The following is a 24,660-nucleotide window of genomic DNA, read 5'->3' as shown; positions in this document are numbered from 1 at the left end:
GTTAATGAAATGAATTGGAAATTCCCATGTGGGATATAATTCAGCTGTTACTAGAGACCAGGGGACGGCATCCACTTTACTCTGGATTTTTAGAGTAAAATCTCAGTAAACATCTCATGTCATTTGTTTTTAGATCATAAAATAAAAGGGATGCTAGTCTAGCTCACAGGCACTTAGATTGGCTTTGAAGGTCATTGACTGACCTCACCAAAGTCATTGCATCCCAAAGGCTTCAAAGAACCTGCCAACAAAAGAATCCATGGATGAGTGTCCCAGATCTCCAGGAACCTCCCAACTGTTTTCATCCTGTTCCTTAACCATAATCTATGTGCCACATCAAAATGACCACTTAATCCCTGTGATAAATCTCAGGCTGAAGGGGAAAAAAGATGACTGTTGGTTTACATAGCAAACTACTAGGAAATTTTACCTGAATTATAAGTGGAACAATTTCACACTCAAGTTTAAGACAACTTTTCAGAGGGGAAACCATGTACTAGAGAAAGCATTTCAATGACAATCTTTAGTAGAAAACTTTATATACACACAGTATGTAGTTTATGTGCAGTATATAGTACACTGTGTATAAACACACAAAAGACACACATATATACATCTATATATTTTAGATAGTTTTATTTTTTCAGAAATCTCTTGATGATATATTCTTCTAAAGGAATGAGTAATATATAATTCTGCGGAAAAAAAAGAATAATTTTGGGAATGTTGAGGCTCTTTTCTCTCTTCTAGTAGGGTTATTAATACAATTGTATTTCACTTTTTTAATGAAAAGATGAGAAATGTATTTTTTTCATAACATTCCACCATGTTCTCTTTTCTCCTCTTGCAATTTCCAAACAACACTGAGAAATCACCCATACACTCACTCAGTGTATGGAGAGACAGCATGCTGATATCTAAACGGCATTATAGAGGTAGGCACTATCCCGTATCATGAATAAGATGAGGAATACAAATTCATTTCTGCTGGGAAAGTTTCAAGTAGCTAGCCGCCCATCTGAATCAGAAATCATTTTCTTGTTATTTTTATGGCACCCCAGCATTCCATTTAATTACATAAGGTAATTTATAGCACTAATTTACTCAGTAGGCATTAATCATCATAACACCCACCTGTGACACACAATAAACTCCCAAACCAAAACAATACTGATAATGACCACCATTAAACAAACAAAAAAACCCACATACACTTTCTCCAGTACCCAAAATTCACTATTAACTATTGTTCTCAATGTTTAAGGTTTAATGCTTATTTATTTCAAAACAATTTGAACCAAACCATAGCTTTCCTTACAACTATATCTAAACAGAGTAGATAATCAGACACATTCAAAGTGTCACTCTGTCCTCCCTGAACTACCTGTCCATCTTCCTCACTTGGTTTCGATATAAAACCTAGAAAAAAGTGGTTAAGAAAATCAATATAGCTGCTAAAGAAATTGGTGAAGAATTTTTCACAAAACCAATTATTTCCCAAATAAACTTTATTTTGAAAAGCATACCGTAACACGGTCCTATAAATTTAAATATGATGCACCTAGCAGTGTTAATGAGTCAAATGATGTACAAGTGAAGTCACAGTTCTACAAATGGAAAGGTGCAAAGAGACAACTAAACCAAAACAGGCAGGTAACTTCAAAATAACCATAACCTATTCACATGTTTTCATTTCATACTTGTGTCTAAATGTTTAGATGGGAATTGATGCAAAATCTCACGAGATGAAGGACATGCTGCCTGAATAATCAAAATTCTTTTTACCTTTCTTGCTCTGCTGTAGATAGCATCATCAGTAACGTTTCTACAAAGTAGCACCATATAACAAGCTACTTACTCTTTCCCTTCATCATGGTCCTAAGGCTTTTTCTGTATTGTGACTTCTCACTCTTCCAGGTTAAGGAAAATGGCAGTGAACTTGAGTTTTCCAGCTATAGCTGATTTCGGCAGAGAAAGGAATTAGTGAGGAAGACACCAGCATAGAATCAGTGAAAGTCGTCTATATACAGTGTAATAGTTGTTCATAATTCTTTCAAGAAAAAAAAAAAAAAAAATCTAGAGCTAAACAGGAATTCAAGGACTAAGATAGACACCGGGAACCTCACACCACACAGGGTTTTTGAGGCAATTCATTGCTGACCTTAAGATTATTCAACGGAACCAGAGCCATTTCCGGATCACGGGGAGAGTTCTAAGGCACCAGAAATAGCCAGTAAAGTATCTTCAAAGGATAAGGACCCAAAGACAATAAACAAAGTTGACAGCTAGGAAAGCAAATTGAAGAGAAAATCAGACCCTGTGAATGCAAAGAAAAATTTTACTTTTCAATAGAAGTGGGCAGAAGACAGATAATGAAGTTGGGGACTGAAATCTGGTTCAGTAAGTTAGCTGTTGATCTTAGTTACAACAATCTCTTTGAATGACAATGTCCTCATCTATCATATAGGTACATTAAGATCCAACAGCTTTTTTCATGGGCTTCAGATCAATGAGAATTCAAGTCAATGATATATTTGAGATCACCTTGTAAATGATAAAAGTCTGTTCTTAGTAAATAGGGATTTCAACACTTTTTTAAAGTATTAAGAATAAATGCCAACTGAAGAAAACACCATACAATCATCAAAGTTTTGACCCAAAATAGACCTTATTCAATAACAGCTGCTTTGGGTTTGCCTTATTTTCTGATGGACCAGAAATGGGAAAATTTTTATTGGTTTACTAATCATGATGCAATGTTATTACAGTATAATGTGTTTTCTAATATTGCTTATAGGCTATTAATTTAAAACACAGGAAGGGTAATCTGTTAGCTGTAATAAGTAAGCACCGACCAAACACAACTTTCTACCTCGGCTACAATATTTTGACACATTTTATTAAGAAGAAACAAACATAAATAATTTGTTCTATTTATCATAAGTCCGTAGCAATCAGGAACCAAAACTTATGCTACAGCTTAAGTCCTAAGCAGAATACATATTCATAAGTTATTACCTTTGTTAATCACTTCAGCATTGCACATCTCAGTAAAACAGTAACTGGTAACAAGTAGAGTTCAACCATTTTCCTGTTTCTTCAACCAGAGACTCAAAAGCAGGTACAGACACATTGTTTCATTATAACATGAAAATAGTAAGCTTTGAGATATAACAAAGGCTTTGCAAATGCCAGTGTCTAACTTAGAGAAAACGGAGGGAAGCAGCAGGTGCTAATTTGTGCTATACTTGCTCTTATGTTGGGCATGGTCCCAGTTGTAATATGTTTAAATGACAAGTAAGCCGCTCTGGCTGGCGTGAATCGGTTGGAGCATTGTCCCGTGCACTGAAGGGTCTCAGATTCTATTCCCAATCAGGGCACTTACCCAGGTTGCAGGTTCGATTCCCCATCAGGGTGTGTACTGGAGGCAATCAATCGATGTTTCTCTCTCTATTTCTCTTTCAAATCAATAAAACCTATCCTAGGGTGAGGATAAAAAAAAAAAAAAAGTTATAAGTAAGCCATAAGACTTCATATGTGAAAGTATAAAATGGTCCAGAATTCTTCTTATTCAAAGACAAATATAGTTTTTCTTCCCAATAACTCACCAGAAAGAAATGGGTACCTAGAAACCCTAAGGGGTTCTCTAAATAACATTCTGAAAAATATATAAAAATAAAAAACACAAAGCAAGAACAGAATAAAACAATGTTATAAAACTATAAATTAAGCCTGGCCAGTGTGGCTCAGTGGTTGAGCGTTGACCCATGCACCAAGAGGTTACCAGTTTGATTCCCACTCAGGGCACATGCCCAGGTTGTAGGCCCAATCCCCAGTGGGGCGGTGTAGGGGGCGGCCAATGGACGTTCTCTCTCATTGATATTTCTATCTCTCTCTCCATCTCCCTTCTCTCCTCTCTCTAACATCAATAAAGAACAAAAAATTTTTTTTAAAATTATAAAATAAGACATTTTTTTAAAGAAATATTGTTTGTTCAAGAGGACTTTTTTTTTTTTAGATAGAGTGGAAAGGGGAGAGAGAGAGAGAGAGAGAGAGAGGAGAGAAACATCGATGTGAGAGAGACACATCGACTGGTTGCCTCCTGCAAGACTCTGACCAGGGCCAGGGATCAAACCTGCATCCCAGGTACATACCTTTGACCAGGAATTGAATACACAACCCTTAGGTCCACGGGTTGATGCTCTAACCACTGAGCCAAACTGGCCAGGGCTAAAATAACACTTTCTTTAAAGACAGTTGCCCTCTCTTTAAGGATGGATGCTATATAATGGTCAGAAATATCTCTATAACTCATCATGTTTATATGTAAATTCTCTGGCAGATATAAATCCATCTTTGTCTTCATCTTCTTTATCAAAAATATCCTCCACCAAAACATCATGATGACTTTCATTCACCACGGCGCCGTGCTTTTCAAACTCCTTCTTTAAATACACTTTTACCTACAAAATAATGGATCTCGTTAATAATTTTAACTCATAAGATACCCACATCGAGTCCATCAATATCACAGACTAAACTGGTAGCTCATTAAATGATATATAACAACCATACAACAACTACTTTATGGTATATTTTTAATGAAAGCCAAAGAGTTACAAAGACATTTTTCCCTTAAAAACTCTTGCTGTATCAATACAGTAGAGACAGAGAACATTGCTCAGCAGCAAAGATAAAGCTTATATCACCTTCCATTATAACACCCAATGAAAGCATACTACCTGTTCTTAATCTGAGTCTAAATAAAGCCAAGCATTTGAAAGACTGCTGCCTTTCAATCCATTCAATTATCGAGATCATGTTTTCTAACACGGGTCAGAATTCCAGACATTTCTCCTAAAATCAGATTAAATTTTGGCATTTTTAATTTAAATAAGTGTCTGGGAGTAGTACATGCTGTGGACCTGGCTATGATCATGCCACATGGCCTTCCAATCTCAGAAATTAAAGCAAAATCCAGGCTGATGAGTGGTGCTTAGACTAAAGTTTCCATTTTCATTCAGGTATTTAAAGATGTAACAAAATACTGCTCCCATTTAAACACTAGAGTCACTATAATGGAATACAACCTGCATTTTAATTTTTAATCATATTTCTATTATTCCTTCTGTTAGATCAGCAACTTCAAATCCTCTCTCTTCCCCCTACCACCAACATTCAAACATCTAATATATATTTATTTTTAAGATTAAGGTGACTTATTGCAGTTGTAAAAAAAAAAATGAAGCTCTATGGATCAATGTAAATATATCTCCATAGTATATTGTGTGAATAAAGCAAGATGCCAAGTATTATGTATAATGAGCTACATTTTGTGTAAGAAAGGGGGAAATAGAATATGTATTCATGTTTGCTTCTATTTGCATAAAGAAATACTAGGAGGAGATATTAGAAATTAATAAAACGATACGAAAGGGGGAGGATTGCACAGAAGATGTGGGTGGGAGAAAGACTTGATAAATGTCTTTTTTAATTAGACTGATGTTTTTGAACTAGGTGAATATGTTGTATATTCAAGATGTTTTTTAATTAAAGAAAATAAAAAATTTATCTTGGATCAAAAAAAGTCCTATGACTGGTAATACTATGAGGTATTGTAAACTAAATAATGACCCAGTGGTTCATCCCAATTTAGCTTATTCAAGACTTAATCACTGGCTGGCCATTAGAATGAAATTGACCAGAGCATACAAAGGGTCTTGATTTCTGACAGCCCCAGCCAGAATGGAGAGCAGGGGTAGATTCAAAACACAAGGATCAATATCTTTCTCCACAGCAGCAAGACTAAAACAAGAATGAGTAGTAATGGCTGAGAAAGCCTAAATAAATTCCAGGAAGCAGACTTTTTCCTTTTCCTTACTCAAACACCAGGACTTTGGGGGCTCTGGGAAAGGTCTCCTGCTGTGGAAAATCCAGACTGGAGTCTTTCTCCAGGTGTTAACCTGAACAAAACCGAGCCCGTGAGTTGCTTGCTGTTGATTGCTAGGAAATCACCACAAAACACATTTAACAGCCAGTCTACAGGTTTAAACAGAAACCGTCCACAGCAGATATTTCTTCGGACAATATGTTTCTTATGCAGTAACTCCAACATTGAAATTGCCTTGGCAAAACGGATCTTTCAAAAGCGCAAGGCAAGGCAAAACAGTCAACCTGAAGCACTGGAGAGAAGGGGGAAAAAGCAAAAGAATAAATGCTGTTAGCTCTGGCCGCTTTGGCTTAGCAGTTGGAGCATCGGCCTGCGGACCGGAGAGTCCTGGTTTTAGCTCCCGCTGGGGGCGTGCACATAAATAAATAAATAAATAAATAAATAAATAAATAAATAAATAAATAAATAAATAAATGGTGGGGTTTTTTTTGTTTGTTTGTTTTGTTTTTAATCCTCACCTGAAGACATTTTCCTATTTTTTATTCAGATAGAGCGGGAGGGAAAGAGAGGAAGAGAGAGAGAGAAACATCGACGTGAAAGGGACACATCGACTGGCTGCCATCCGCATGACCCAACCAGGGCTGGTGACAAACTGCAACCGAGGTACATGCCCTTAGCGGGAACCGAACCCGGGACTCTCTGCACCGCAGGCCAACGCTCTAACCGCTGAGCCAAACCGGCCAGGGCTAAATGATGTTTTTTTTAAGTCTCAATATATTTCTCTCCAAAACAATGATTTTCTATAAAAAAAAATCCATTTTCAAAGCATAGGCATTTTAAGATTTACAAATAACATTTTATCCAAATTAACAATAAATTCTCTTTAAAAACATATTTCTAAACAAGTGAACTGAAAGAAAGGAAGAAAGAGAGACTAAGAGGAAGGAACAATCACCTCATCTTTAGAGAGTTTCCAGTCATCATTAAGATCCATTTCTTGGAATGATTCATGGGATCTTGGTCCATTTCGAATCTCTAGAAGATCGATGTTAAATATCAGTGTACTCTCTGGGGGTATTTTACCTAACATAAGGAGAGAGCCAGGTTCAGTTGTATTAAAAAGTCACCAAAGTTTTGATGATAGAAAACTTATGGTACAGGACAAAATTATTTTTAATGGCATTAAATGAAGAGCCCCACCTAAGATTATCACATGTGATGGAAATTACTTATAATCATATTTTACTCAAATAGAATAAAAAGAAATAATCTAAACTAATAGATCAAAAGCAATCCATTTTGGGTTTTGCAATTAAAGATTGTTTTACACACACACACACACACACACACACACACCTAATGGCCTGGGTATTAACATTTCCATTATAATTAAGGTATTACATATTACGTGTCAAGAATGACTTAAAGTGCTTTAGATATTTCAGAGTTAATTATAGTATAAGTGATTTACTAACTTGGGTCAGAAAGTCCCACCTAGAATTATATGTAATACTGCAATTCTACCACCGGAGGCAGTTTATAATTGAGTGAGCTTGATGTCATACTGTCTAGGATTGCAGCTAGCTTCTGCCCCTGTCTAGGTCTCAGTTTCCCAATCTGTAAATTACAGATGACAATGATGCCCACCTCAGGAATCCGTTAGGAAGATGAAAGAAGATAAATCCATGCAAAATACTTATCATTATGCTTGATAGTAAGCTCCCAGTATATATGACTAAGATGTAATTCTCTCACAGGCTTTAAAAACAACTCAGAAAAGATGAATAATTTCATAAAGTGAGAAAGCACTCCCTCCCCTGTAGGACATCATACATATGTGGAAGAAATTTCAGGAGAGGGAAGAACATCAAACACATCTCTGAGAAGGGAGATAAAAATCTTTAAAAGTGAACAGAGCATTGTTCATATCCCAGGGACCTTAATGTTTTTTTTTTTCCCCTGGGAAGTATGGTCAATTTTTTTCAACTGTTTCCTTATAACTATATTTACCGGTCTAGGTAAACATTACAAATACTTGAGTCTTCCCACCCCACGTTTGTCCATGAAGGGGCGCTGGTAAGTGCCGAAGAGAAGGAAACTTACGCTGTGCTGCAGTTTACGGTTGCAGATCTAGACAGAAGGGCATGCACTAGGTCGTGGAGAAAGCCAGGATCTTTCCAAAGGCAGCATGCAAGGGAGGACCACAGGACTACAAAACTGGTGTTAAACACACGTTAGCAGAATTCGTTTCATGGTGCTCAGTTGAAAGGAAATGACTCAAGTTTAGATCTCTACTTGTTATAAAGTAGAATTGAGTTTAGTGCAGTGCAGCGAAAGAGTAATGGACTAACACTGTGTGTAAAGATGAAAGGGGAGACAATACAAACACAGGAAGGTGAAAGGATACATTTGAACATTAGAGAAACATTTTCTAGATACTTAACTTCCTTTTCTTAAGAGGATTATTAAAATAAGGAATGAAATTGGTTAGTAAATCCCATTTTATGCATAAGATTTATATAGCAATTTCAAGTTCCGTTTTAGAATATACAACACTTCACCTATTTTCTTCCTAGGAAACTGGGTTAGGGTTCTCACTGTGTTAATGGTTTAGACCTAAGGATGCTGTAAAGTCTATATTCCTATTACACCAGAGTGGTCCTTTGTCTGATTCTAATTACTACTTAAATTTTTTTCCTTCATTATGTAGGTAATATGTGCCCATTGTAGAGAATTTGGAAGAGAAGGAACCAGAAATAAAAATAATCCCCAGCCCCATTGTTAACATTCTTATTTATTTATGTGTATATACTTTTTTCTAATACTATCATAGTATAATATATACTATAGCTTTATTTTCTACTTTTATGCATAATATATCATACACATTTTAGATATAATTTTTTAAATATATATTTTTTATTGTTGACAATATTCAGCTGTGAAATAGAAGGATCTCTCTTATCCTTTTATATAGTATGGGTAGATCTGGAGATTATTATGCTAAGTGGATATAATTTTTTAAATCTTTGAGATGCAATTTCGCTGAACCCTTCTCATTATACTCAAGTTAGTTCCAATGCTTTTGCCATTAGAAACCACACAGTAATGGACATCTTTATTCACAAATCTTTCTTCTGATACCTGATCATTCCCTCAGGTAGGATTACAGTAAAGGAATTACAGGACGCATGAATATCCTATGCTTGAAACATGTTCTGGCCTCCGGTAAACAGCCTTAAGCAAGCTGCACAGGTTTCCCCCCAAAAAACAGAGCTATAGCCTGCCTTGGAACAAACCAGCACAGAAGCTCCCTGGACCAGCTAGCATACTTGCTTCTGTTCTACTACACTCATTTCATGTCACGCCACTCTTTTTTTAAGTTAAATTATCAAAAACTAGCCCTGGCTGGTTTGGCTCAGCGGTTAGTGTTGGCCCTAGGACCAAAGAGTCATGGGTTCGATTCCGGTCAAGGGCATGAACCTCGGTTGCAGTTTGGTCCCCAGCCCTGGTCAGGGTCATGCAGAAGGCAACCAATCAATGTGTCTCTCTCATATCAATGTTTCTCTCTCTCCCTCCCACTCTTATCTGAAGATAAATGGAAAAATACCCTTGGGTGAGGATTTCAAAAAAACTTTATAAGCTTTGTTTTGGGAAACTTCAGTGGAGAGTCAGGCACAGCCCACATCTAAAACTGCATTTAATGCCATAATAACCTACATTTCAGATGTTCAACTCATCAAAACATTTACGTTGAGTAATCTATTTGCACTTTTAAATTGGTGAGTTTCAGTAGAGGAGAATGAAACAGTTCTGGAGACAGACAGCAGTGATGTTTGCACAATAATGTGAATGTACTTAATGCCACTGAGCAATACACTTAAAAATGGTTAAATGGTAAATGTCATGTACACTGTACCACACACACACACACACACACACACACACACACACGAAGCCACCTATTGGCGAACAATGTTAACAACACAGCTGAAGATTCCAGAACCTTTTTTTATTGTTAGTTCAGTTGACTATTAGATATTATGGCTTTAATTGGTCATTTCAAATGATAATCAAGACATAATTATATTTCTCAAATAAATACAAGTCCTCTATTTACTTCTAGGGGAAAAAATACATAGTAGTTACACTAACTCCTGTCTCCTAATTTAGAAAAGAACTCTAGTGCTCTAGAAAAATGTGGAATTGTTATTACCTTTTCCTTCTTTTCCATAGCCCAGGGCAGGAGGAATGATGAGCTTCCTCTTCTCTCCTACACACATTCCCTTCAAGCCCTGGTCCCAACCTTTGAGAGACTCCAGGATGCCCAGGGTAAACCAAACGGGCTGACCATTGTTATGTTTGTGACTACAGTAGAAAGAAAACACATTAGAACATTTTAGTAACTTCTTTTTATTGCTGTGGTGCATTTTTTCCACTCATAGTGGTTAAATTGGGAATTTAATAAAAACAGCTACACACACAAACACACACACACACACCCAAGTCAACTTTAGTGTTTAATTCAATTCACACTCATATTTCTTGATGCAAATTTCACACTGTTGAGCCAACCAGAGAAGTGCAGAGAGCATAATGATTTTTAAAAAATCAATAATTTTTATTTATTTAAATTCCTTACTGATTTTTTTTTTATCCTCACCTGAGGACATTTTTTTCCATTTTTTGTTCAGATAGAGTGGGAGGGAGAGAGAGGAAGAGAGAGAGAGAGAGAGAAACATCGATGTGAAAGGGACACATCGAGTGGCTGCCACATGCACGACCAACCAGGGCCGGGGACAAATTGCAACCGAGGTCCGTGCCCTGAGCGGGAACTGAACCCGGGTCTCTCTGGACCGCAGACTGATGCTCTAACCGCTGAGCCAAACCAGACAGAGCACTTTACTGATTTTTTTTTTTTACAGAGAGAGGAGAAGGAAGAAGGAGGAGGGGGGGACATCAATTCCACTTATTTGTGCATTCCATTGGTTGCTTGTTGTACGTGTCCTGACTGGGGAACCAACCCACAGCCTTGGTTAGGAAGATGCTCTAACCAACTGAGCTACCTGGCCAGAGCCTAAAACAATCAACAACTATTTGAGCACTTACCATATACCAGGTATTACTCCACATGCTTTGCTTCTTTTAACTCTAACAATGATCATATGAGCTAAGTACCATTATTCCCTATTATACAGATGAGGAAACTAAAGTTAAGTGTGTTGGTATTTGACCTAACTACAAAGTTCAAGGTCTTGACCACAAAGTGGTGCTGTCCTGGGAAGGCTACTAAGTGCAGAAGAGGGAGAAAAAAATAGTTACATGTGGGTGAGTGTGGGAAGGAGGATGAGAGGCTAAGGAGAATGTACGGCCCACACACGTGGGTCCATACCCACATGACACTGAGAGTCAGGAGCACAGCATCTTCTCGGGCGCCGTGAACCTGCCTTCACAGCCTGCTGACGGCTCTGATAGCTGCAGAAGGCTGCCCTTCCACCCTCTATCCCCTGGCCCGGTTCTTTCCAAGGGGTCTACAGTGGGGCTGTGCAGGAAAGCCTAGAGGAGTGGCCCCTCATGGGCTGAGGGAAAGAGAATGATCAAGATGTTCTGGCTCATGAGCTGAAGGGAGGCCAGCCCAAGAAAACCAATCTGTGGAGCTACTGGAGGGCTTGAGAGCTGAGCAGTGTCTGGGTACAGTAAGGCAAGGGTATCTTCTATACAAGGGTATCTTGTAAGTAAGAAGGGAAGTCAATCTACCAGGTTTCATGGATACCATGGTCACTAAGTCTAGGTTAAGGCAATTATTTCCTCTTTTCCTTAATTTCTCCCATAATCAATGCAACAAAATGCCGACTGCAGAAAATCTGGGAAGGGTAGAAAAAAATAAAACAGAAAGAAACAATCTACCACCCGTCACTGACTACAGTTTTGGCACATTTCTTGTCGTGGCTAAGGGATTTAAGACTTTATTTATTTACCACATAGGCTATGGTTCTAGAAATGGCAAACATGCCTTATAAACTCATCAATTTATGGTACTTCGTCATCATTCTCAGGGTAGGCAGTTCCTGACCACTTACAATTTAGGGGTTGGGAACCCTTTTTCTGCCAAAGGCCATCTGGATATTTATAACATCATCCTCAGACCACACAAAATTATCAATTTAAAAGTTAGCCTGCTATATTTGGTCAGGCTAATTTGGTGAGGCATGTGATATTAGCTGGTATTGATTTCGAGGGCCTTAACCCTGGTTACATAAAGGCTGCATGACAACAGTCCCCTTATCAGTTACCAGACTTTAGCAGCAAACTGCTAAATAATGTCCCTTGATTACCACCATTGTCCACACAGGTTTTTGGTTCTGAGACCTGAAAGAAACCAGTCTGGGTCTAGAAGAGATCAGACTAAAAAGAAATATAATTGTAAATTTAAAGTGCAAATCATGATATTGTTTAATGTCCACTGTAGTGATGGCCTGGTCAATGAGAAGATAGGGTTGCTGAGAATTCTATGGCAAGACATCTTTTTGGAACTTATGGCAAGGGCTAACAGAGTTCAGAAAAGAGAGCCATTCACTTCTCCAAAATCTCACAACAGACCAGATCTGGATGTCCACATTTGATAGATTGATCGATCGATTGACAGATAGATAGATAAATGAATAGATGATGATGGAGAAAGGCCAATTTTTTTGAATCTCCCCAGTATCAAGCACAGGGCCTGACATAAAGAAAATGTTCAATAAATACTTTTGAAATGTAATGAGTAGAACCAATGCCTAATTGGAAATCATTACACTTGTAAAGCTTTTGCATGTCGCAATTTGTTTATAAAACAGAAATGATAGTGTAAGGACCTGAAAATCCTGCACTGTAGGTATTGAATTATTTATCCATAGCCACACCCACACCCATCAATTAAGTCTTTGAATTTCTAAAAAGAAACAAATGATGAAACAAATCATGGTCCTGCGCTTTGACCAAACGTCATTTGTCAGAACAAAAGTTAAATAGGTCAACTATCATTAACATTATCATAGCAAATAAATGATTGTGTATTCTGCTCATGAAGTTGTTGTACAAAGTTTTAAGTCAATTTCACCTACACCAAATGAAAAATGGAACTGAGTCATTTACCCTCAGGAATAGAGTTTGAAAAAAGAGAATTTTTTCTATTTATTGTCTAATTATACATCTAGATGCTTCTGCAGTACTTCAAAGACTTTAAGTTCTATTTTTTATAATAAAAAAATTAACTGCTTTATCTTGACTTCATGTTTCCAATAAGACCTTCGAAGATCTCCTTATAAAAGATTAGCTTTACACTGTTCCTTTCCCCAAAGGAGGAAATAAGATATTTTAGTTTTTTAAAAATATGGTAAAACTTTGTACACGGTCCCTTTCCTGCCCATGACCTAGGGTAGGTGGGTGGGTTCTTCACTGTTTTACCTGCGGGGTATAATTACTTACGTGGAGTGAAATAAAGAGCCATCCTTTTCTAAGTAGCCTTCATAGTGGACCAACATCAAATCCCCCCCTTTGGTCTTGCGATGGCAGATGAACGGCTTCTGGAGCACTTCAATCTTCACTTCTGGTTCAGGGATCAGAGCCCCACTCAAAGAAGTAACTAACAGCGTCAGGACAGAGTTCCACAAAAAAAGTCTCATGTTGCTGCAGCAGGAAAGAAGTTCCCACAAAAACAGAGAAAGGACTCCGGACCTCAAAGAGTTAAGGATGTAGTTGATGGCTTAAGGACAACGGCCTCGGGCGAGTTCATGACTGTCCTTTCCTAGCAGACGTGGCACGTTTACTAACTGCAACTTTCCCAAGGGCTGCGAACTCGCCTCTAAAGAGTTAAACCCAAACCCCGGGCCGGAGTGGCTCTTAGAAAGTGGTCGTCTGGAACTACCGTCTCCCGTTGGCTCGCGGTGCTGTCCCTCGGGCGCCTCTCAGCCAATGACGCTGCAAGAATGTAATTTACAGCCGGAGTTGCCGGGCAGCGAACCACCCGACGTGGTCCTAGAGCCCGGCGGATTAACGAATGCCACAATTTCGAATTTTGGGTAAGAGGTGGGGCGCGGAGCTAACCGGAAACCTCCTCCCCCGGCGGATTTACACGTGTAAAGTACCCCAGCTGAGCGTGGTGGGAAGAGTCCTGGGGCCTTGTGAAAACTGCAGAGGTTTCCGGAAATACTCATTTATTCTCGCCTTAGGTGAGAAGCCCCAGGACTTCACAATCTAAGACTCCTGCTCTTGCTTATTATTTAACGTATGGTAGTATCAGTGATAAAGACTTCCAAAGCGCGTTCCCGTGCGCGATCTTTACTACACTGTCAGAAAGGCCCGTTCTTTTATCCCATATAAAAATAAGTATATTTAACCTAGGAGAGATTAAGTGTCCAGCTTAAGGTTATTGAGCCCCAAAGCAGTTGAGCTCCGCCTTCAAACCAAGTCTTCTGATGCATTTTACAACGCCGTATAATGTTATGGCTACTAATAATTGATCATTTAGGTGTTTATAGAGGGTCAATAATACTTTCTATCGAGGATAACCAGTGCACACCTCCGCTTAAAGAAGAAATGGTCATCACAGTTACGAGTTACTTAGTTAAAATTTTTTAGTTTTACATTTTCCGTCTAATTTCGAAAGCAATACACGTTCATTATACTCGATTTGGAAGAAACTGGAAAGCACTAAAGTAGGGTTTCCAGTTAGAATACAGGAGCTGAGTTAAATTTGGATTTCAGACGAACAACGAACTGTTCTATTTTTATTTGCTAAATACAGCAACCTTACACTAAATTTTAAAAAAAGAAAAAGAAAAACCGCCTATAACGCCACTGTGTCCGCAAATAATCTTAACATTTTGGTACATGCTTCTGTGACACACGCCTAAAATGATTTGGATCACGTTATACACTTGGTTTCGTAAACCTGCTCCTTCCACTCGATCTCTAGTTAACATTTTCCCTGCTCAAAGATCCTTAGCACAGAACTTTCTCACACTTTCAGAGGCATAGGAATCCCCTGGGGATCTTGTTGAAATGCAGAGTTCAATTAGGGAGGTCTGGGCTAGAGGCGAGATTCTGCAGTTCTGACAAGCTCCTGGGAGTGTCAATGCTGCTACCCATGGATCACATTCCTAGTTAGCCAGGCCTTAGAATTTCGCCAACATTTTATTTACACTGGAACACCGCACAGCATTCTGTCGTGAAATTCCCCTTATCTCACTAAGTCCTATTGTTGGATCCCTCGAGTGTGTGGGATCAATTGGACAACCTTAAAATAGACTGGGGACGAGAACCCAGGGGCCACCCTAAGGGGCCACGTTAACCCCCAAACATCGGGAGGTGGGACCCGACCTATCCATGGCACCATTAAACAGTCAGGAGCGTGTCCCACCCTTGTCCCAGCGGCTTCCCTCCTCCTTTTTCACCCAGCGGTTTCTCCCAAGCCCGCCTCCCAGGACTCAATTTCCCTGCGGGCCTCACGGGCTCCGTCAGCCCCGCCCCGTTGTCGCCGCCAAATCCCGGAGTGGATTTTCGGAGCGTGCGCGCGAGCGATGCACCGGGCATGCGCAAGTGGGCCCCGGGCCCGGCTTGTCGGGGACTCAGGTAGCGCGCGGTGGCGCTGCCAGCGACCCGCAGCCTCACTGGCGACACTTTGAAGGCTTCAGCCGCCCCTCCGGCCCACCCAGGGTCCTAGCCTGCGGGCGGAGGCGCGCCAGCCCCTGTCGTGTGCTCACGTGCCGAGGCCGCCGCTGTGACCCCGCCCCCGGGCCGACGATGTGAGACCGGCCGGGCGTCCCCGCGCGGGGCCCGGGCGCCGGCAGTGGGCGGCTCGGCAGCGCCGGGCGATGGCGCTGCTGCCGGTGCTCCTCGCCTCCTGGGGCCTGGAGCAGTGAGGGGGCTGGCGAGCGAGGGACCGCGGCCCGGGCGCGGCGGGGACGAAGGGGCCGCGGGCGCCATGGAGGGGGTGCTGTACAAGTGGACCAACTATCTGAGCGGTGAGTGGGGGCGCCCCGGCCTTTGTCTGAGCAGCCGGAGGGCGATGTCGGGACGCTCCTCCTGGGGGTCGGGGTCACGGCCCCCCGCGCCCATAGAGACTTGTGCGGACCCGTGCGCTTGGCTCACCGGACAGCGCCCCCCGTGCTGTACCGACACAGCCCCCATTGTGGCTGAGTGAGGGCAATAGCTGCCCTTTCATTTCAAGGAAACCCACGGAATCCTGAGATTTGGGGTGACTTGAAAGGCGAGGTGCCCTCGGTGGCATCGGAAGGGAGACGCTGAGTTCTGGCGAGGGAGCTGATTTTGCCTGGCCAGCAGAGGGATTGGGAGGTTTCACATCGATGTCCCAAGTAACTGGGAATTCCAAAGGGGAAAGGCCCTTTTATTTTATTTTTTTCACCATGCTGAAAACGTGTTTTTTTTTTTATTCTTGTATTATTATATATTATTGTATTATTTTCTTTTATTTTTTAATACTCAATTTATTAATTTCTAAATTACAGATGTCTCTCCTTTCCCCCTCTTTGACACCCTCCTCTCCGCTCCGCACCCCCTTCATCATACTGTTGTCTGTGTACATTGTTTATGCATATATGCATGAAAGGCCCTTAAAAAAAAAAGTCCCCAGTGCAAACATTTTCACTTTGTCGTCTTCGGAGTCATCTGCGTGCAGACCTAGGTATCAAGAGGTCCATCTCAACAGTTTCAGAGCTCCAAGGTTTGCACAAGGTTTTTCGTTTCCTTACTGAGCATTTCTTTTTGTTTGGCACTCAGAAATTACCATAAGATCAATGCAAATATCAGCAACTGTTTTCTTGCTCTGCTGAGCAGAATAACTTAAAAATAGTAGCCTACCCCTTTCCAGTTTGTGGAAGTACTTCTTTCATATCTTGAGAAAGTCATGACTATTCTTCAGCTGTGAATATGATTCAGAACTTCAGAACACGGTTTTGGGGGGAGGGGCAGCCAGTATTTAATAAAAGCCTTCTGCTGGAAACTACTAAGCACTTTTTTGGGGGGGGAATTATACCCTTTATTATAGGAAATGAACTAGGCAATTTTAATTCTAATAGCAATGTATGTGAAACCAGAAGTATTCCCAGTTATCCCCTAGAGTGAGAGAGCTATATTTTCCCATCCTTTCTGATGGGCCAGCTTTTTAAAGGTTGTAGTGTGGTGATGCTCTGGGGTGTTTTAGGGGTGGATGAGTCTGGGAGGATTAGTTGGCATAGTGACTCTGATGAGGTTACAAAGTGCAGCCCTGTGCACCTGTTGGGTATACCCAGAATCTCTTTCTTGTGCATAGTGTGGTTAGAAGTGAGCTCTGTTTATTTGTCCTGCAATCATTACTCAAGACTGAGTATATTAGAAGACTTGGCCTTTTCTTCAGGAACCTTCATTGATGTCAGGTGATTAATTAGATATAGTTAACTCATGGCTGGGCTTGGGTTAACACTCCACTAACCTAGAGGGAGGATGCCTGATCAGGTAATTTTCCTTTTGAGGTATCTTCAGGCTGTGGGATGTGTGGATCCTATGCCTTTGAGTAAAATTAGGTTGTTAGCCTTTCACCGATTCCCATCACAAATGCTTTTCAACTTTTTTTTTGTTCATCCTCAACATTCTTCTTTTTCTTTCCCTCCCCTCCTTTTTTTTTGTTTTTGTCTTCTCTTTCTAACTTTTCTTTCTATGTAGCAAGTTTAGTCTCTTGGTATAGTACCTGTTTCTGGTCATGGAACGCCTTTTATTTTCTTCCTGGCTGTTTTTGTGTTATCCTTCAATAGAGCAAAATTTCTCTTGAAGGATCTTTTGGAATTCTCTCTCATGTGATGCCTGTACCATCTGTTTTGAGTCTTACTTTTTTCTTCTCCAAGTAAGAGAAGTTAATTCTGTGAGTGATGCCACAGTGGAAGCCCGAAGGAAGAGGGGCGCTGGAGTCCTTGTCCTCACACCATGCTGCTTGTTTCCTTGGCCCATGCTGCCGCATGTGGGCACACTGTTTATAGAAGCCCGTCACACCACTGGGTGCTTTTCCTGGATATACTTAAAATTACGTTTCAACACATTCTTTTACATTAGGAGATACATTTACTTTGAAAAGGAGCAGTAATAACATAGGAAGAACAAATGCATTCTTCTTTCTTCCACCCTTCTATGTGAGTTCGTCTCCCCAAAAGAACATAGTGTGAGTGTTCATGACACGCTTTGTTGTTGTTATTAATCCTCACTAGAGGATTATTTCTCCATTGACTTTTTAGACAGAGTGGAAGGGAGGGATGGAGAGAGAGTGAAACATCGATGTGAGAGAGACACAACCCTGAAACTGCAAACCAGCCATATACCCTTGACCAGGAATCATCGAAGGGCTGATGCTCTAACCGCTGAGACAAACCAGCCAGGGCTCATGACAAGCTTTGATGAAGACATCATGGCTTTTTCTTCTTCTGAAGCTTGTTTATAAAAGTAGCATTTTTTTCTTATGGTTTTGCACATAGTAACTGTAAAATACATGTAATCACAAGTCCAAGTTTTTGTTTATTTTGAGTTTTTCCTCCAAAGAGGGTACATAACCATTTGTGTGGCTCGTGTATTTGTCATGCACACAGCTTGATATGGAATGCCTTGTGTCAAATTTGAGTGGAGAAGTTAGGAAATCAGTTTAGCAGCTAATCCTTTGAATCCTTGGGGAGTGTTGTTAATTTCCTTTAGCACCTCCTCTGAGCTGGGCACAAGGTAAGCAACATTGAACAAGACAGGCAGACACAACTCCTACCTTCCTTGAGCTTACAGTCGGGGTTGAGCGAGAAAGACTTTCATTGGCTAAGTGGTTAGAAGCATGTTCTCAGTGTGTGTGATTTGTGGAGAGGGGAAGAGGAGAGGCTAGTCTGGGTCTTTGGGGAAGGCTTCTTTGAAGAAAAGATTTAAGAGAGCCTGAAGGATAAATCGAAGCTAGTAGGTGGGGAGGCCAAGGCTGAGGTGCAGGTGGAGGCTGTAAAGAACTTCCTAGGTACAGGGCATGTCAGTGTGAAGGCAGCAAAGCCAGGTAGAGACCCATGGGTTTGAGGAAATGAAAGAAGATCCGCTGGAGAGCTGAGAGGAGTGAGGCTCCTACAAGGGGTGGGGGGGAGTCCTCATATCGTAGGGCCTCATAGGCCGGTTTAGTCACTGTGGAGTGATTGTGTGTGTGTGCATATGTGTGTGTGTTGGGGGGGGGGGGGATGAATTGTTTAAAATCTTAAAGCTTACCTTGGCTGCATTTTTTTATATTTTGCCAAATATAGTTATTTTGTGAGCTTCTCTTGCCTCTTAAATTAAACTAATAGGTAGCAGTTATTATTAAAAGTTGAAACCATCATGCCTTGAGAATAACATCTAAATAGCTTGCATGAGTGTACCACTAAAATACAGAGAGAGAAAGGAAGAAACTTCTCCTTTCCCTAATATACTGTACATATTCCGGTATCCTGTGCTCCTTGAGAGGAAAATGGAGAGACAACCTGCTCATGTGTATTTTCTTCAACACCCTTGAGCCATCCCGCCTTGTGAGCAGCCAAACACTGGACATTCTGGGATTTAGTGTCAAATCCTCTCTGTAGGAGATTAAACCTGGGATGAAAAGGGAATGGATTAAATGTTTCACACACACCTACATTGTGTGAGACATAGTGGCTAGACACAGTATGTATGTAGTTTGTATCTTTCAAGCCCTAAAAACAAGTCAAGGGCTATTACGTACACATGGTGTACACGAATCCTCTATAGGAGAACACTCATTTAGGAGCCAGAGACCTCAAGTCTCATACCAGCTCTCACTGCCCGCTGCAGTCACTTTACCGTTTCTGACCTTTAGTGTTGTCCTCCATAAAAAGATAACATTTACCAGTTAATATGTATAAGAATAGTAAAAAAAAAAAAACTTAGCACATAATATTTCAAGCACTATTCTAAACATTTCGCATGGATCAACTCATTTAATCTTCACAGCAGTTGTAGGAAGGAATTGCCTTTATTGTTCCCATTTTCCAGAAAGGTAGAGGAACTGGCCCAAGCTCACACAGTTAGTAAGTGCCTCCAGAGCCAGTGCTCCAGTCCTCTTGAAGGTCCTTCCTGCTTGATCATTATGTAATTCTAGCTGATTCATAATGCACCTATATTTAAAGTATGTTGACCTAGAATAGCAGACTCTAATTGGGGGTGGGAGGTGGGGAGGAGTTCAAGAGTGAGGGAGACTGCCCAGTGTTGTGCATATGTTTTGTCACAAGGAGAGTTTCTGAGCCGGCTGCGAGCATTCTACTTTACAGTTTTAGGTCCCTTCCCTGCCCACTCAGCACATGCAAGGGCTGCCGCCATGAGCTCCAGCCAGTTGCAGGCTTCTGGGCCCCTGCGAGCAGGTTAGGGCAGAAGCACATTGCAGCACAGCATTCCAAAAATAACCAAGGCTTGCACTGTGCTGACCAGATGGTAGTCTGAGGAGGTGCTCTAATTTTGCTGACCCTCCACCCCGCAGGCAGAGGAAGGTGACTTGCCTGTACATGTCTGTGCTTTGGAAACAACGCCAAGAGGATATCTGGAATGTGTGTGATCCAGAGCAAGATTCTCATGGTCTCACAACCACTGGTCAAGCTTTTTTTGCTTGTTTTTTAAACATCTTTATTGAGATAATGATTCACCCATCATAAATTTCACTCATTTAAAGTATGCTAGTTAGAGATTTTTAGTATATTTAGAGAGTGCAACAATTGCCATGATCAATTTTGAAATGCTTGCTTTATCCCCAAAAGAACTCAATACCTATTAGCAATCACTGGCACCCCACCCTCTCTTGCCTTTGGCAACTACTAATCTGTCTGTATAAGTTTGCTTATTCTAGACATTTCATATAAATGGAGTTATACGTTATGTGGTCTTTTGTGACTGGCTTCTTTTACCTAGACAGTGGTTCTCAACCTTCCTAACTCCGTGACCCTTTAATACTGTTCCTCATGTTGTATGTGGGCGTATCTGCCTGTGGGCGGACCGCCTGGAGACGGATAGAGGGGCGGTGTCTCGGTTCCTAAGACCATCGGAAATATGTGTTTTCTGATGGTCTTAGGTGACCCCTGTGAAAGGGTCATTCGACCCCCAAAAGGGTTGTGACCCACAGGTTAACTGCTGACCTAGCATAATGTTTGGGTTCATGACTGTTGTAGCATGTATCAGTATTTAATTCCTTTTTATTAACAAACAATATTCATTTCTATGGCAATACCATATTTTGTTTAGCCATTCATCCATTGATAGACATTTGAATTGATCCTTTTTTTTTTTGAGAACTCATAAACTGTTTTCCAAAGTGGCCACACCATTTTACATTCTTATCAGTAAGGAAAGAAGATCCCCAAGACCTGTTATTGTCTGTCTTTTTTACTCATCCTAATGAGTTGAAGTAGTTTTGATTTATATTTCTCTAACAATCAGTAACATTGATCATCTTTTCATGTGCCTATTAGCCATTTGTGTATCTTCTTTGGAGAAATAATCTATTCACATCCTTTGCCCGTTTGTTAATTAAGCTAATTTTTTCATTGTGGAATTGTAAGAGTTCTTTATTCTGGATACAGGCTCCTTATCAGACATGATTTGCAAATATTTTTTTCTTATTTTGTAGACTGTCTTGATGGTATCACTGGCAGCACAAATATTTTTTATTTTGATGCCCAGTTTATCATTTTTTTTCTTTTAATTCTTGTATTTTCATGTCATATCTTGAGAAACCATTGCCTAACCCAAGGTTATGAGGATTTACTCCTATGCTTTTTTCTAAAAGTTTTTATAATTTTATCTGTTATATTTAGGTCTGGTCCATTTTGAATTACTTTTTGTGTGTGATGTAAGGGTACATTCTTTGCATGTAGATATCCAATGGTAAACTCTTTTTTTCATGGTTTCAGTGACAGGGCCATGGGCCAGTATATTTGGATATTTAAGTGCAAAAGGTTGGAGTCGGAAAGCTCTGAGTTCACATCTCTGCCCTACTACGTGCTAGTGCTGACACCTTAAGCCAAGTCCTTAATCTCCTTCAGCCTCAGCTTTAAGGAGATAGCAAGAATAAGAGCTATACTAGGTTTGTTATAAATATGAAATGGAAAACATATGAACTTGCCTGGTACATAGTTCACTTGAGTGTAGGTTAATTGGATAGTCATATGTTTTGACTAATGATAATGCCAGAAAATTTTACTGTATATGTATTGTCTGTGTGAAAATTTTGGTTCCTCATGGCTTCTGAGAGTATATGTATGTTGAATTTCTTTCTTTCTTTCTTTTTTTTTTTTTTGGTACATGCCCCTAGCCGGAATCGAACCCAGGACTCTCTGGTCCGCAGGCCAACGCTCCAACCGCTGATCCAAACCGGCCAGGGCTATTTTGAATTTCTTAAATCCTCCTTTTAGAAGTTGGATAGGTATACATTATAAAGGAAAAGATGCACATAAACATCAGAAATTTGTAATTGACTCTGTAGTCCTATGACAGTCATCTTTTTGGGTGAATGATGATAGTAGATCATGTAATCCAGTGTAGCACTGGTCTGTGCTTTTGTTTCCAGCAAAAGTTAATTAATATTTGTTAAAGAATATAAGAGATGTTAGCCTATAACCCCATTGGCACTCCATCAAAAGCAGCACCAGTCTTCCCATTGATTTTGATGTGTGGTGTGGTTGGAGATGTTAGGAGTCATTCATGGAGTCTCATGTCATTGAAGTGGTCTGTGGACTAAAGATGCCTGGGAATCATTGTTCGGGGACTGAACTCTCAGTGTTTAATCTTTACCACTTCCTGTTACCATTACTTTCATCTTGTTTAGAATTGAGCGAAAGCCAGTTAAATTCCATTAGGAACAGATTTGAGACAGACATAAAACAAACAGGCAATGGAGCTATTGTTGGACACAAGACAGATGAGTGAGACAGCAAGGAGTGTAAGTCCAAAAAAGTACCAAGAGAAATAGATAATATTTATAGAGTTAGCCAGAGAGGCCTGACCTTTCTCAGTATTCCTATCACATCAAAGGAAGCAAAATATCATTTGCTTGATAATGTACTCCATGTCCTTCAGATAGAATTGTTCCTGTGTAGTCCAAAACAAGGATGGCTTTGCCTTGATTTTTACATACCAGAGGAATGGCTTCAACAATCTACCTTTAACATCATCTGATAGTCCCCAATCAGTCAATCAGTCATTCATTCATTCAGGTAATCCTGAGCATCAGCATCTTACCAGAGCCTGTGTGTAGGAGTGTTGGGGATACTAGTTTGAGTAAGACATGATTCTTATTCTCAAGGGAGGTCATAGCTAGTGGAAATTTATTCAACTATGTAAATACTCTTCCAGCTAAACTCATGGTTTCAACCTTTAAGCTTTGATGTGGCTGCCCCAGGCTATGGCTTGACAAGGTTTAGAGGGACCACATTGCACATAACTGGTCTGTAGGTGCAGGTAGATGTCACCTATCACTCTCTGGTATCTTTACTGGAATTAAAAGGAAAATTTGGGGCACCCCTGACAAAATCTTTTGTCATCCAGGTTAACACCACAGATATCCTGTTGTTTTTCTGCCTGTGCTGGCCAGTATGTACAGTTTGGATGGAGACCAGCAGTCCAACTTCTGAGGCCAATATCAGCAGCCTCAGAAACTAGGAGAAAGTAAGAATGTGAGGAAGTTGAAAAACTGGTCAAAGGAGACAGACATACCTTTGTCAAGAAAAATGTAGAGACTCTTTAAGGAGTAATCCAGGAAAACTTCATGAAAATGTGGGACCAAGGGGTAGGTAGAACTGGCCTGGACAGAGGGGGAAGGTGAGGGGATAGAAGTGACCCTCAGTAAAGAAACCAGCAGACTAAAAAGGAGAGTTCTTGTCTGGGAGCAGGAGGAAATACTGGAGTGTTGTTGGGATGGGATTAGATTATTAAGCCAAGTGAAGTCTGAGAGTTTAGAATTGGTACAGTAGGGAGTCACTCGGGGTTTCTAAACAGGAGGAAAGAGCACATAAACAAAGTACGTAAGGAGGATTTAGCTGGCTGAAACATGAGAAGCAAGGAAGCAAAGCTGAATTACAGGGGCAAGATGGTAAGGGCAGGGGAGAAGGGAGGCATTATCTCCCATTTCACAGATGAATAAATTTAGGCTCACAAGATAAATAATTAACTTAGAATCATATAGCAAACAAGTCTTGAGTCCGGTCTGCCTGACTTCGTGTCCTTTCCATGATTTCATGCTCTATGCCCCAGTGAGATGCTGGGAATGACGGTGATTGACCTGGAGGGGTAGGGCAGAATTGGCCTTCAGGTTTGGAGCTAGGGTGGTAGGTACATGCTGGATTTGGTAAGAGAGATGTTGTAGTCAGAAGGAAGATGGCATGTTAAACCTCAGATACTCAGTTTAGTTCATCTCTCTGTTTATAAATTAGAAAAGAATGCCCAGAGAAATTAAGTGACTAAGTGATGTGGTCAAGGTGATACATCTGAATGTTATGAGTTTGAACTTGAACCAAAGTTTCTTGACTCTATTCTCTTGAGTATGGTGATGGTGGAATATAGGGGAGCCACTGGCCAGAACAAATAAATATAACAAGTAAATACCAAGTTTGGTAGCTTAAAGCATATAGGAGAGGTGACTTATAGGAGGCTCTAACAGTAGGTTCTAAAGATAATTTGATATAATATATTATAATTATAGTCTCCTCACTGTCTGCATGCCGGTTTCCCCTGTGGACTGTCATTCT

General features: G+C 40.4%; 2 protein-coding genes across 3 annotated transcripts in view; one reads left to right on the top strand and one right to left on the bottom strand.

Moving 5' to 3' along the window:
• Positions 1–4,160: 4,160 nt before the first annotated feature.
• FKBP14 (FKBP prolyl isomerase 14) lies at positions 4,161–13,703 on the bottom strand. Of its 2 annotated transcripts, none has more exons than XM_036247125.1 (4): positions 13,361–13,703; positions 10,107–10,258; positions 6,846–6,925; positions 4,161–4,463 (listed from the first exon to the last, which is right to left on the bottom strand). In XM_036247125.1, exons 1-4 carry the CDS (start codon positions 13,555–13,557, stop codon positions 4,305–4,307), a joined length of 588 nt encoding a protein of 195 aa, XP_036103018.1. In that variant the 5' UTR covers positions 13,558–13,703; the 3' UTR covers positions 4,161–4,304. The 2 variants fall into 2 exon arrangements, with proteins under 2 accessions (XP_036103018.1, XP_036103017.1); XM_036247124.1 differs by having other exon boundaries at positions 6,846–6,973; positions 13,361–13,702.
• Positions 13,704–15,859: 2,156 nt separating this feature from the next.
• PLEKHA8 (pleckstrin homology domain containing A8) overlaps positions 15,860–24,660 on the top strand; it is a 46,146-nt gene continuing 37,345 nt past the window's right edge. The window contains exon 1 of the mRNA XM_036247415.1: positions 15,860–15,897. The gene's annotated coding sequence lies outside the window, so the exon portion shown is untranslated. The remainder of the gene's footprint in view (positions 15,898–24,660) is intronic.

The sequence above is a fragment of the Molossus molossus genome, unplaced genomic scaffold (genome assembly GCF_014108415.1).
Source record: "Molossus molossus isolate mMolMol1 unplaced genomic scaffold, mMolMol1.p scaffold_m16_p_7, whole genome shotgun sequence".
NCBI lineage: Eukaryota > Metazoa > Chordata > Mammalia > Chiroptera > Molossidae > Molossus > Molossus molossus.
Note: the sequence above shows the minus strand (reverse complement) of the source record. Positions and strands in the feature narration are given on the sequence as shown.

What these genes read in the sequence shown, in the direction of transcription:
- FKBP14 (XM_036247124.1), bottom strand. Translation starts at nt 13,557, where the DNA reads ATGAGACTTTTTTTGTGGAACTCTGTCCTGACGCTGTTAGTTACTTCT. An exon ending in CTATGGAAAAGAAGGAAAAG is followed by an intron (nt 6,974 to 10,106) that starts GTAATAACAATT and finishes TCCTTATGTTAG; the next exon opens with GTAAAATACCCCCAGAGAGT. An exon ending in GGAAACTCTCTAAAGATGAG is followed by an intron (nt 4,464 to 6,845) that starts GTGATTGTTCCT and finishes ATTATTTTGTAG; the next exon opens with GTAAAAGTGTATTTAAAGAA.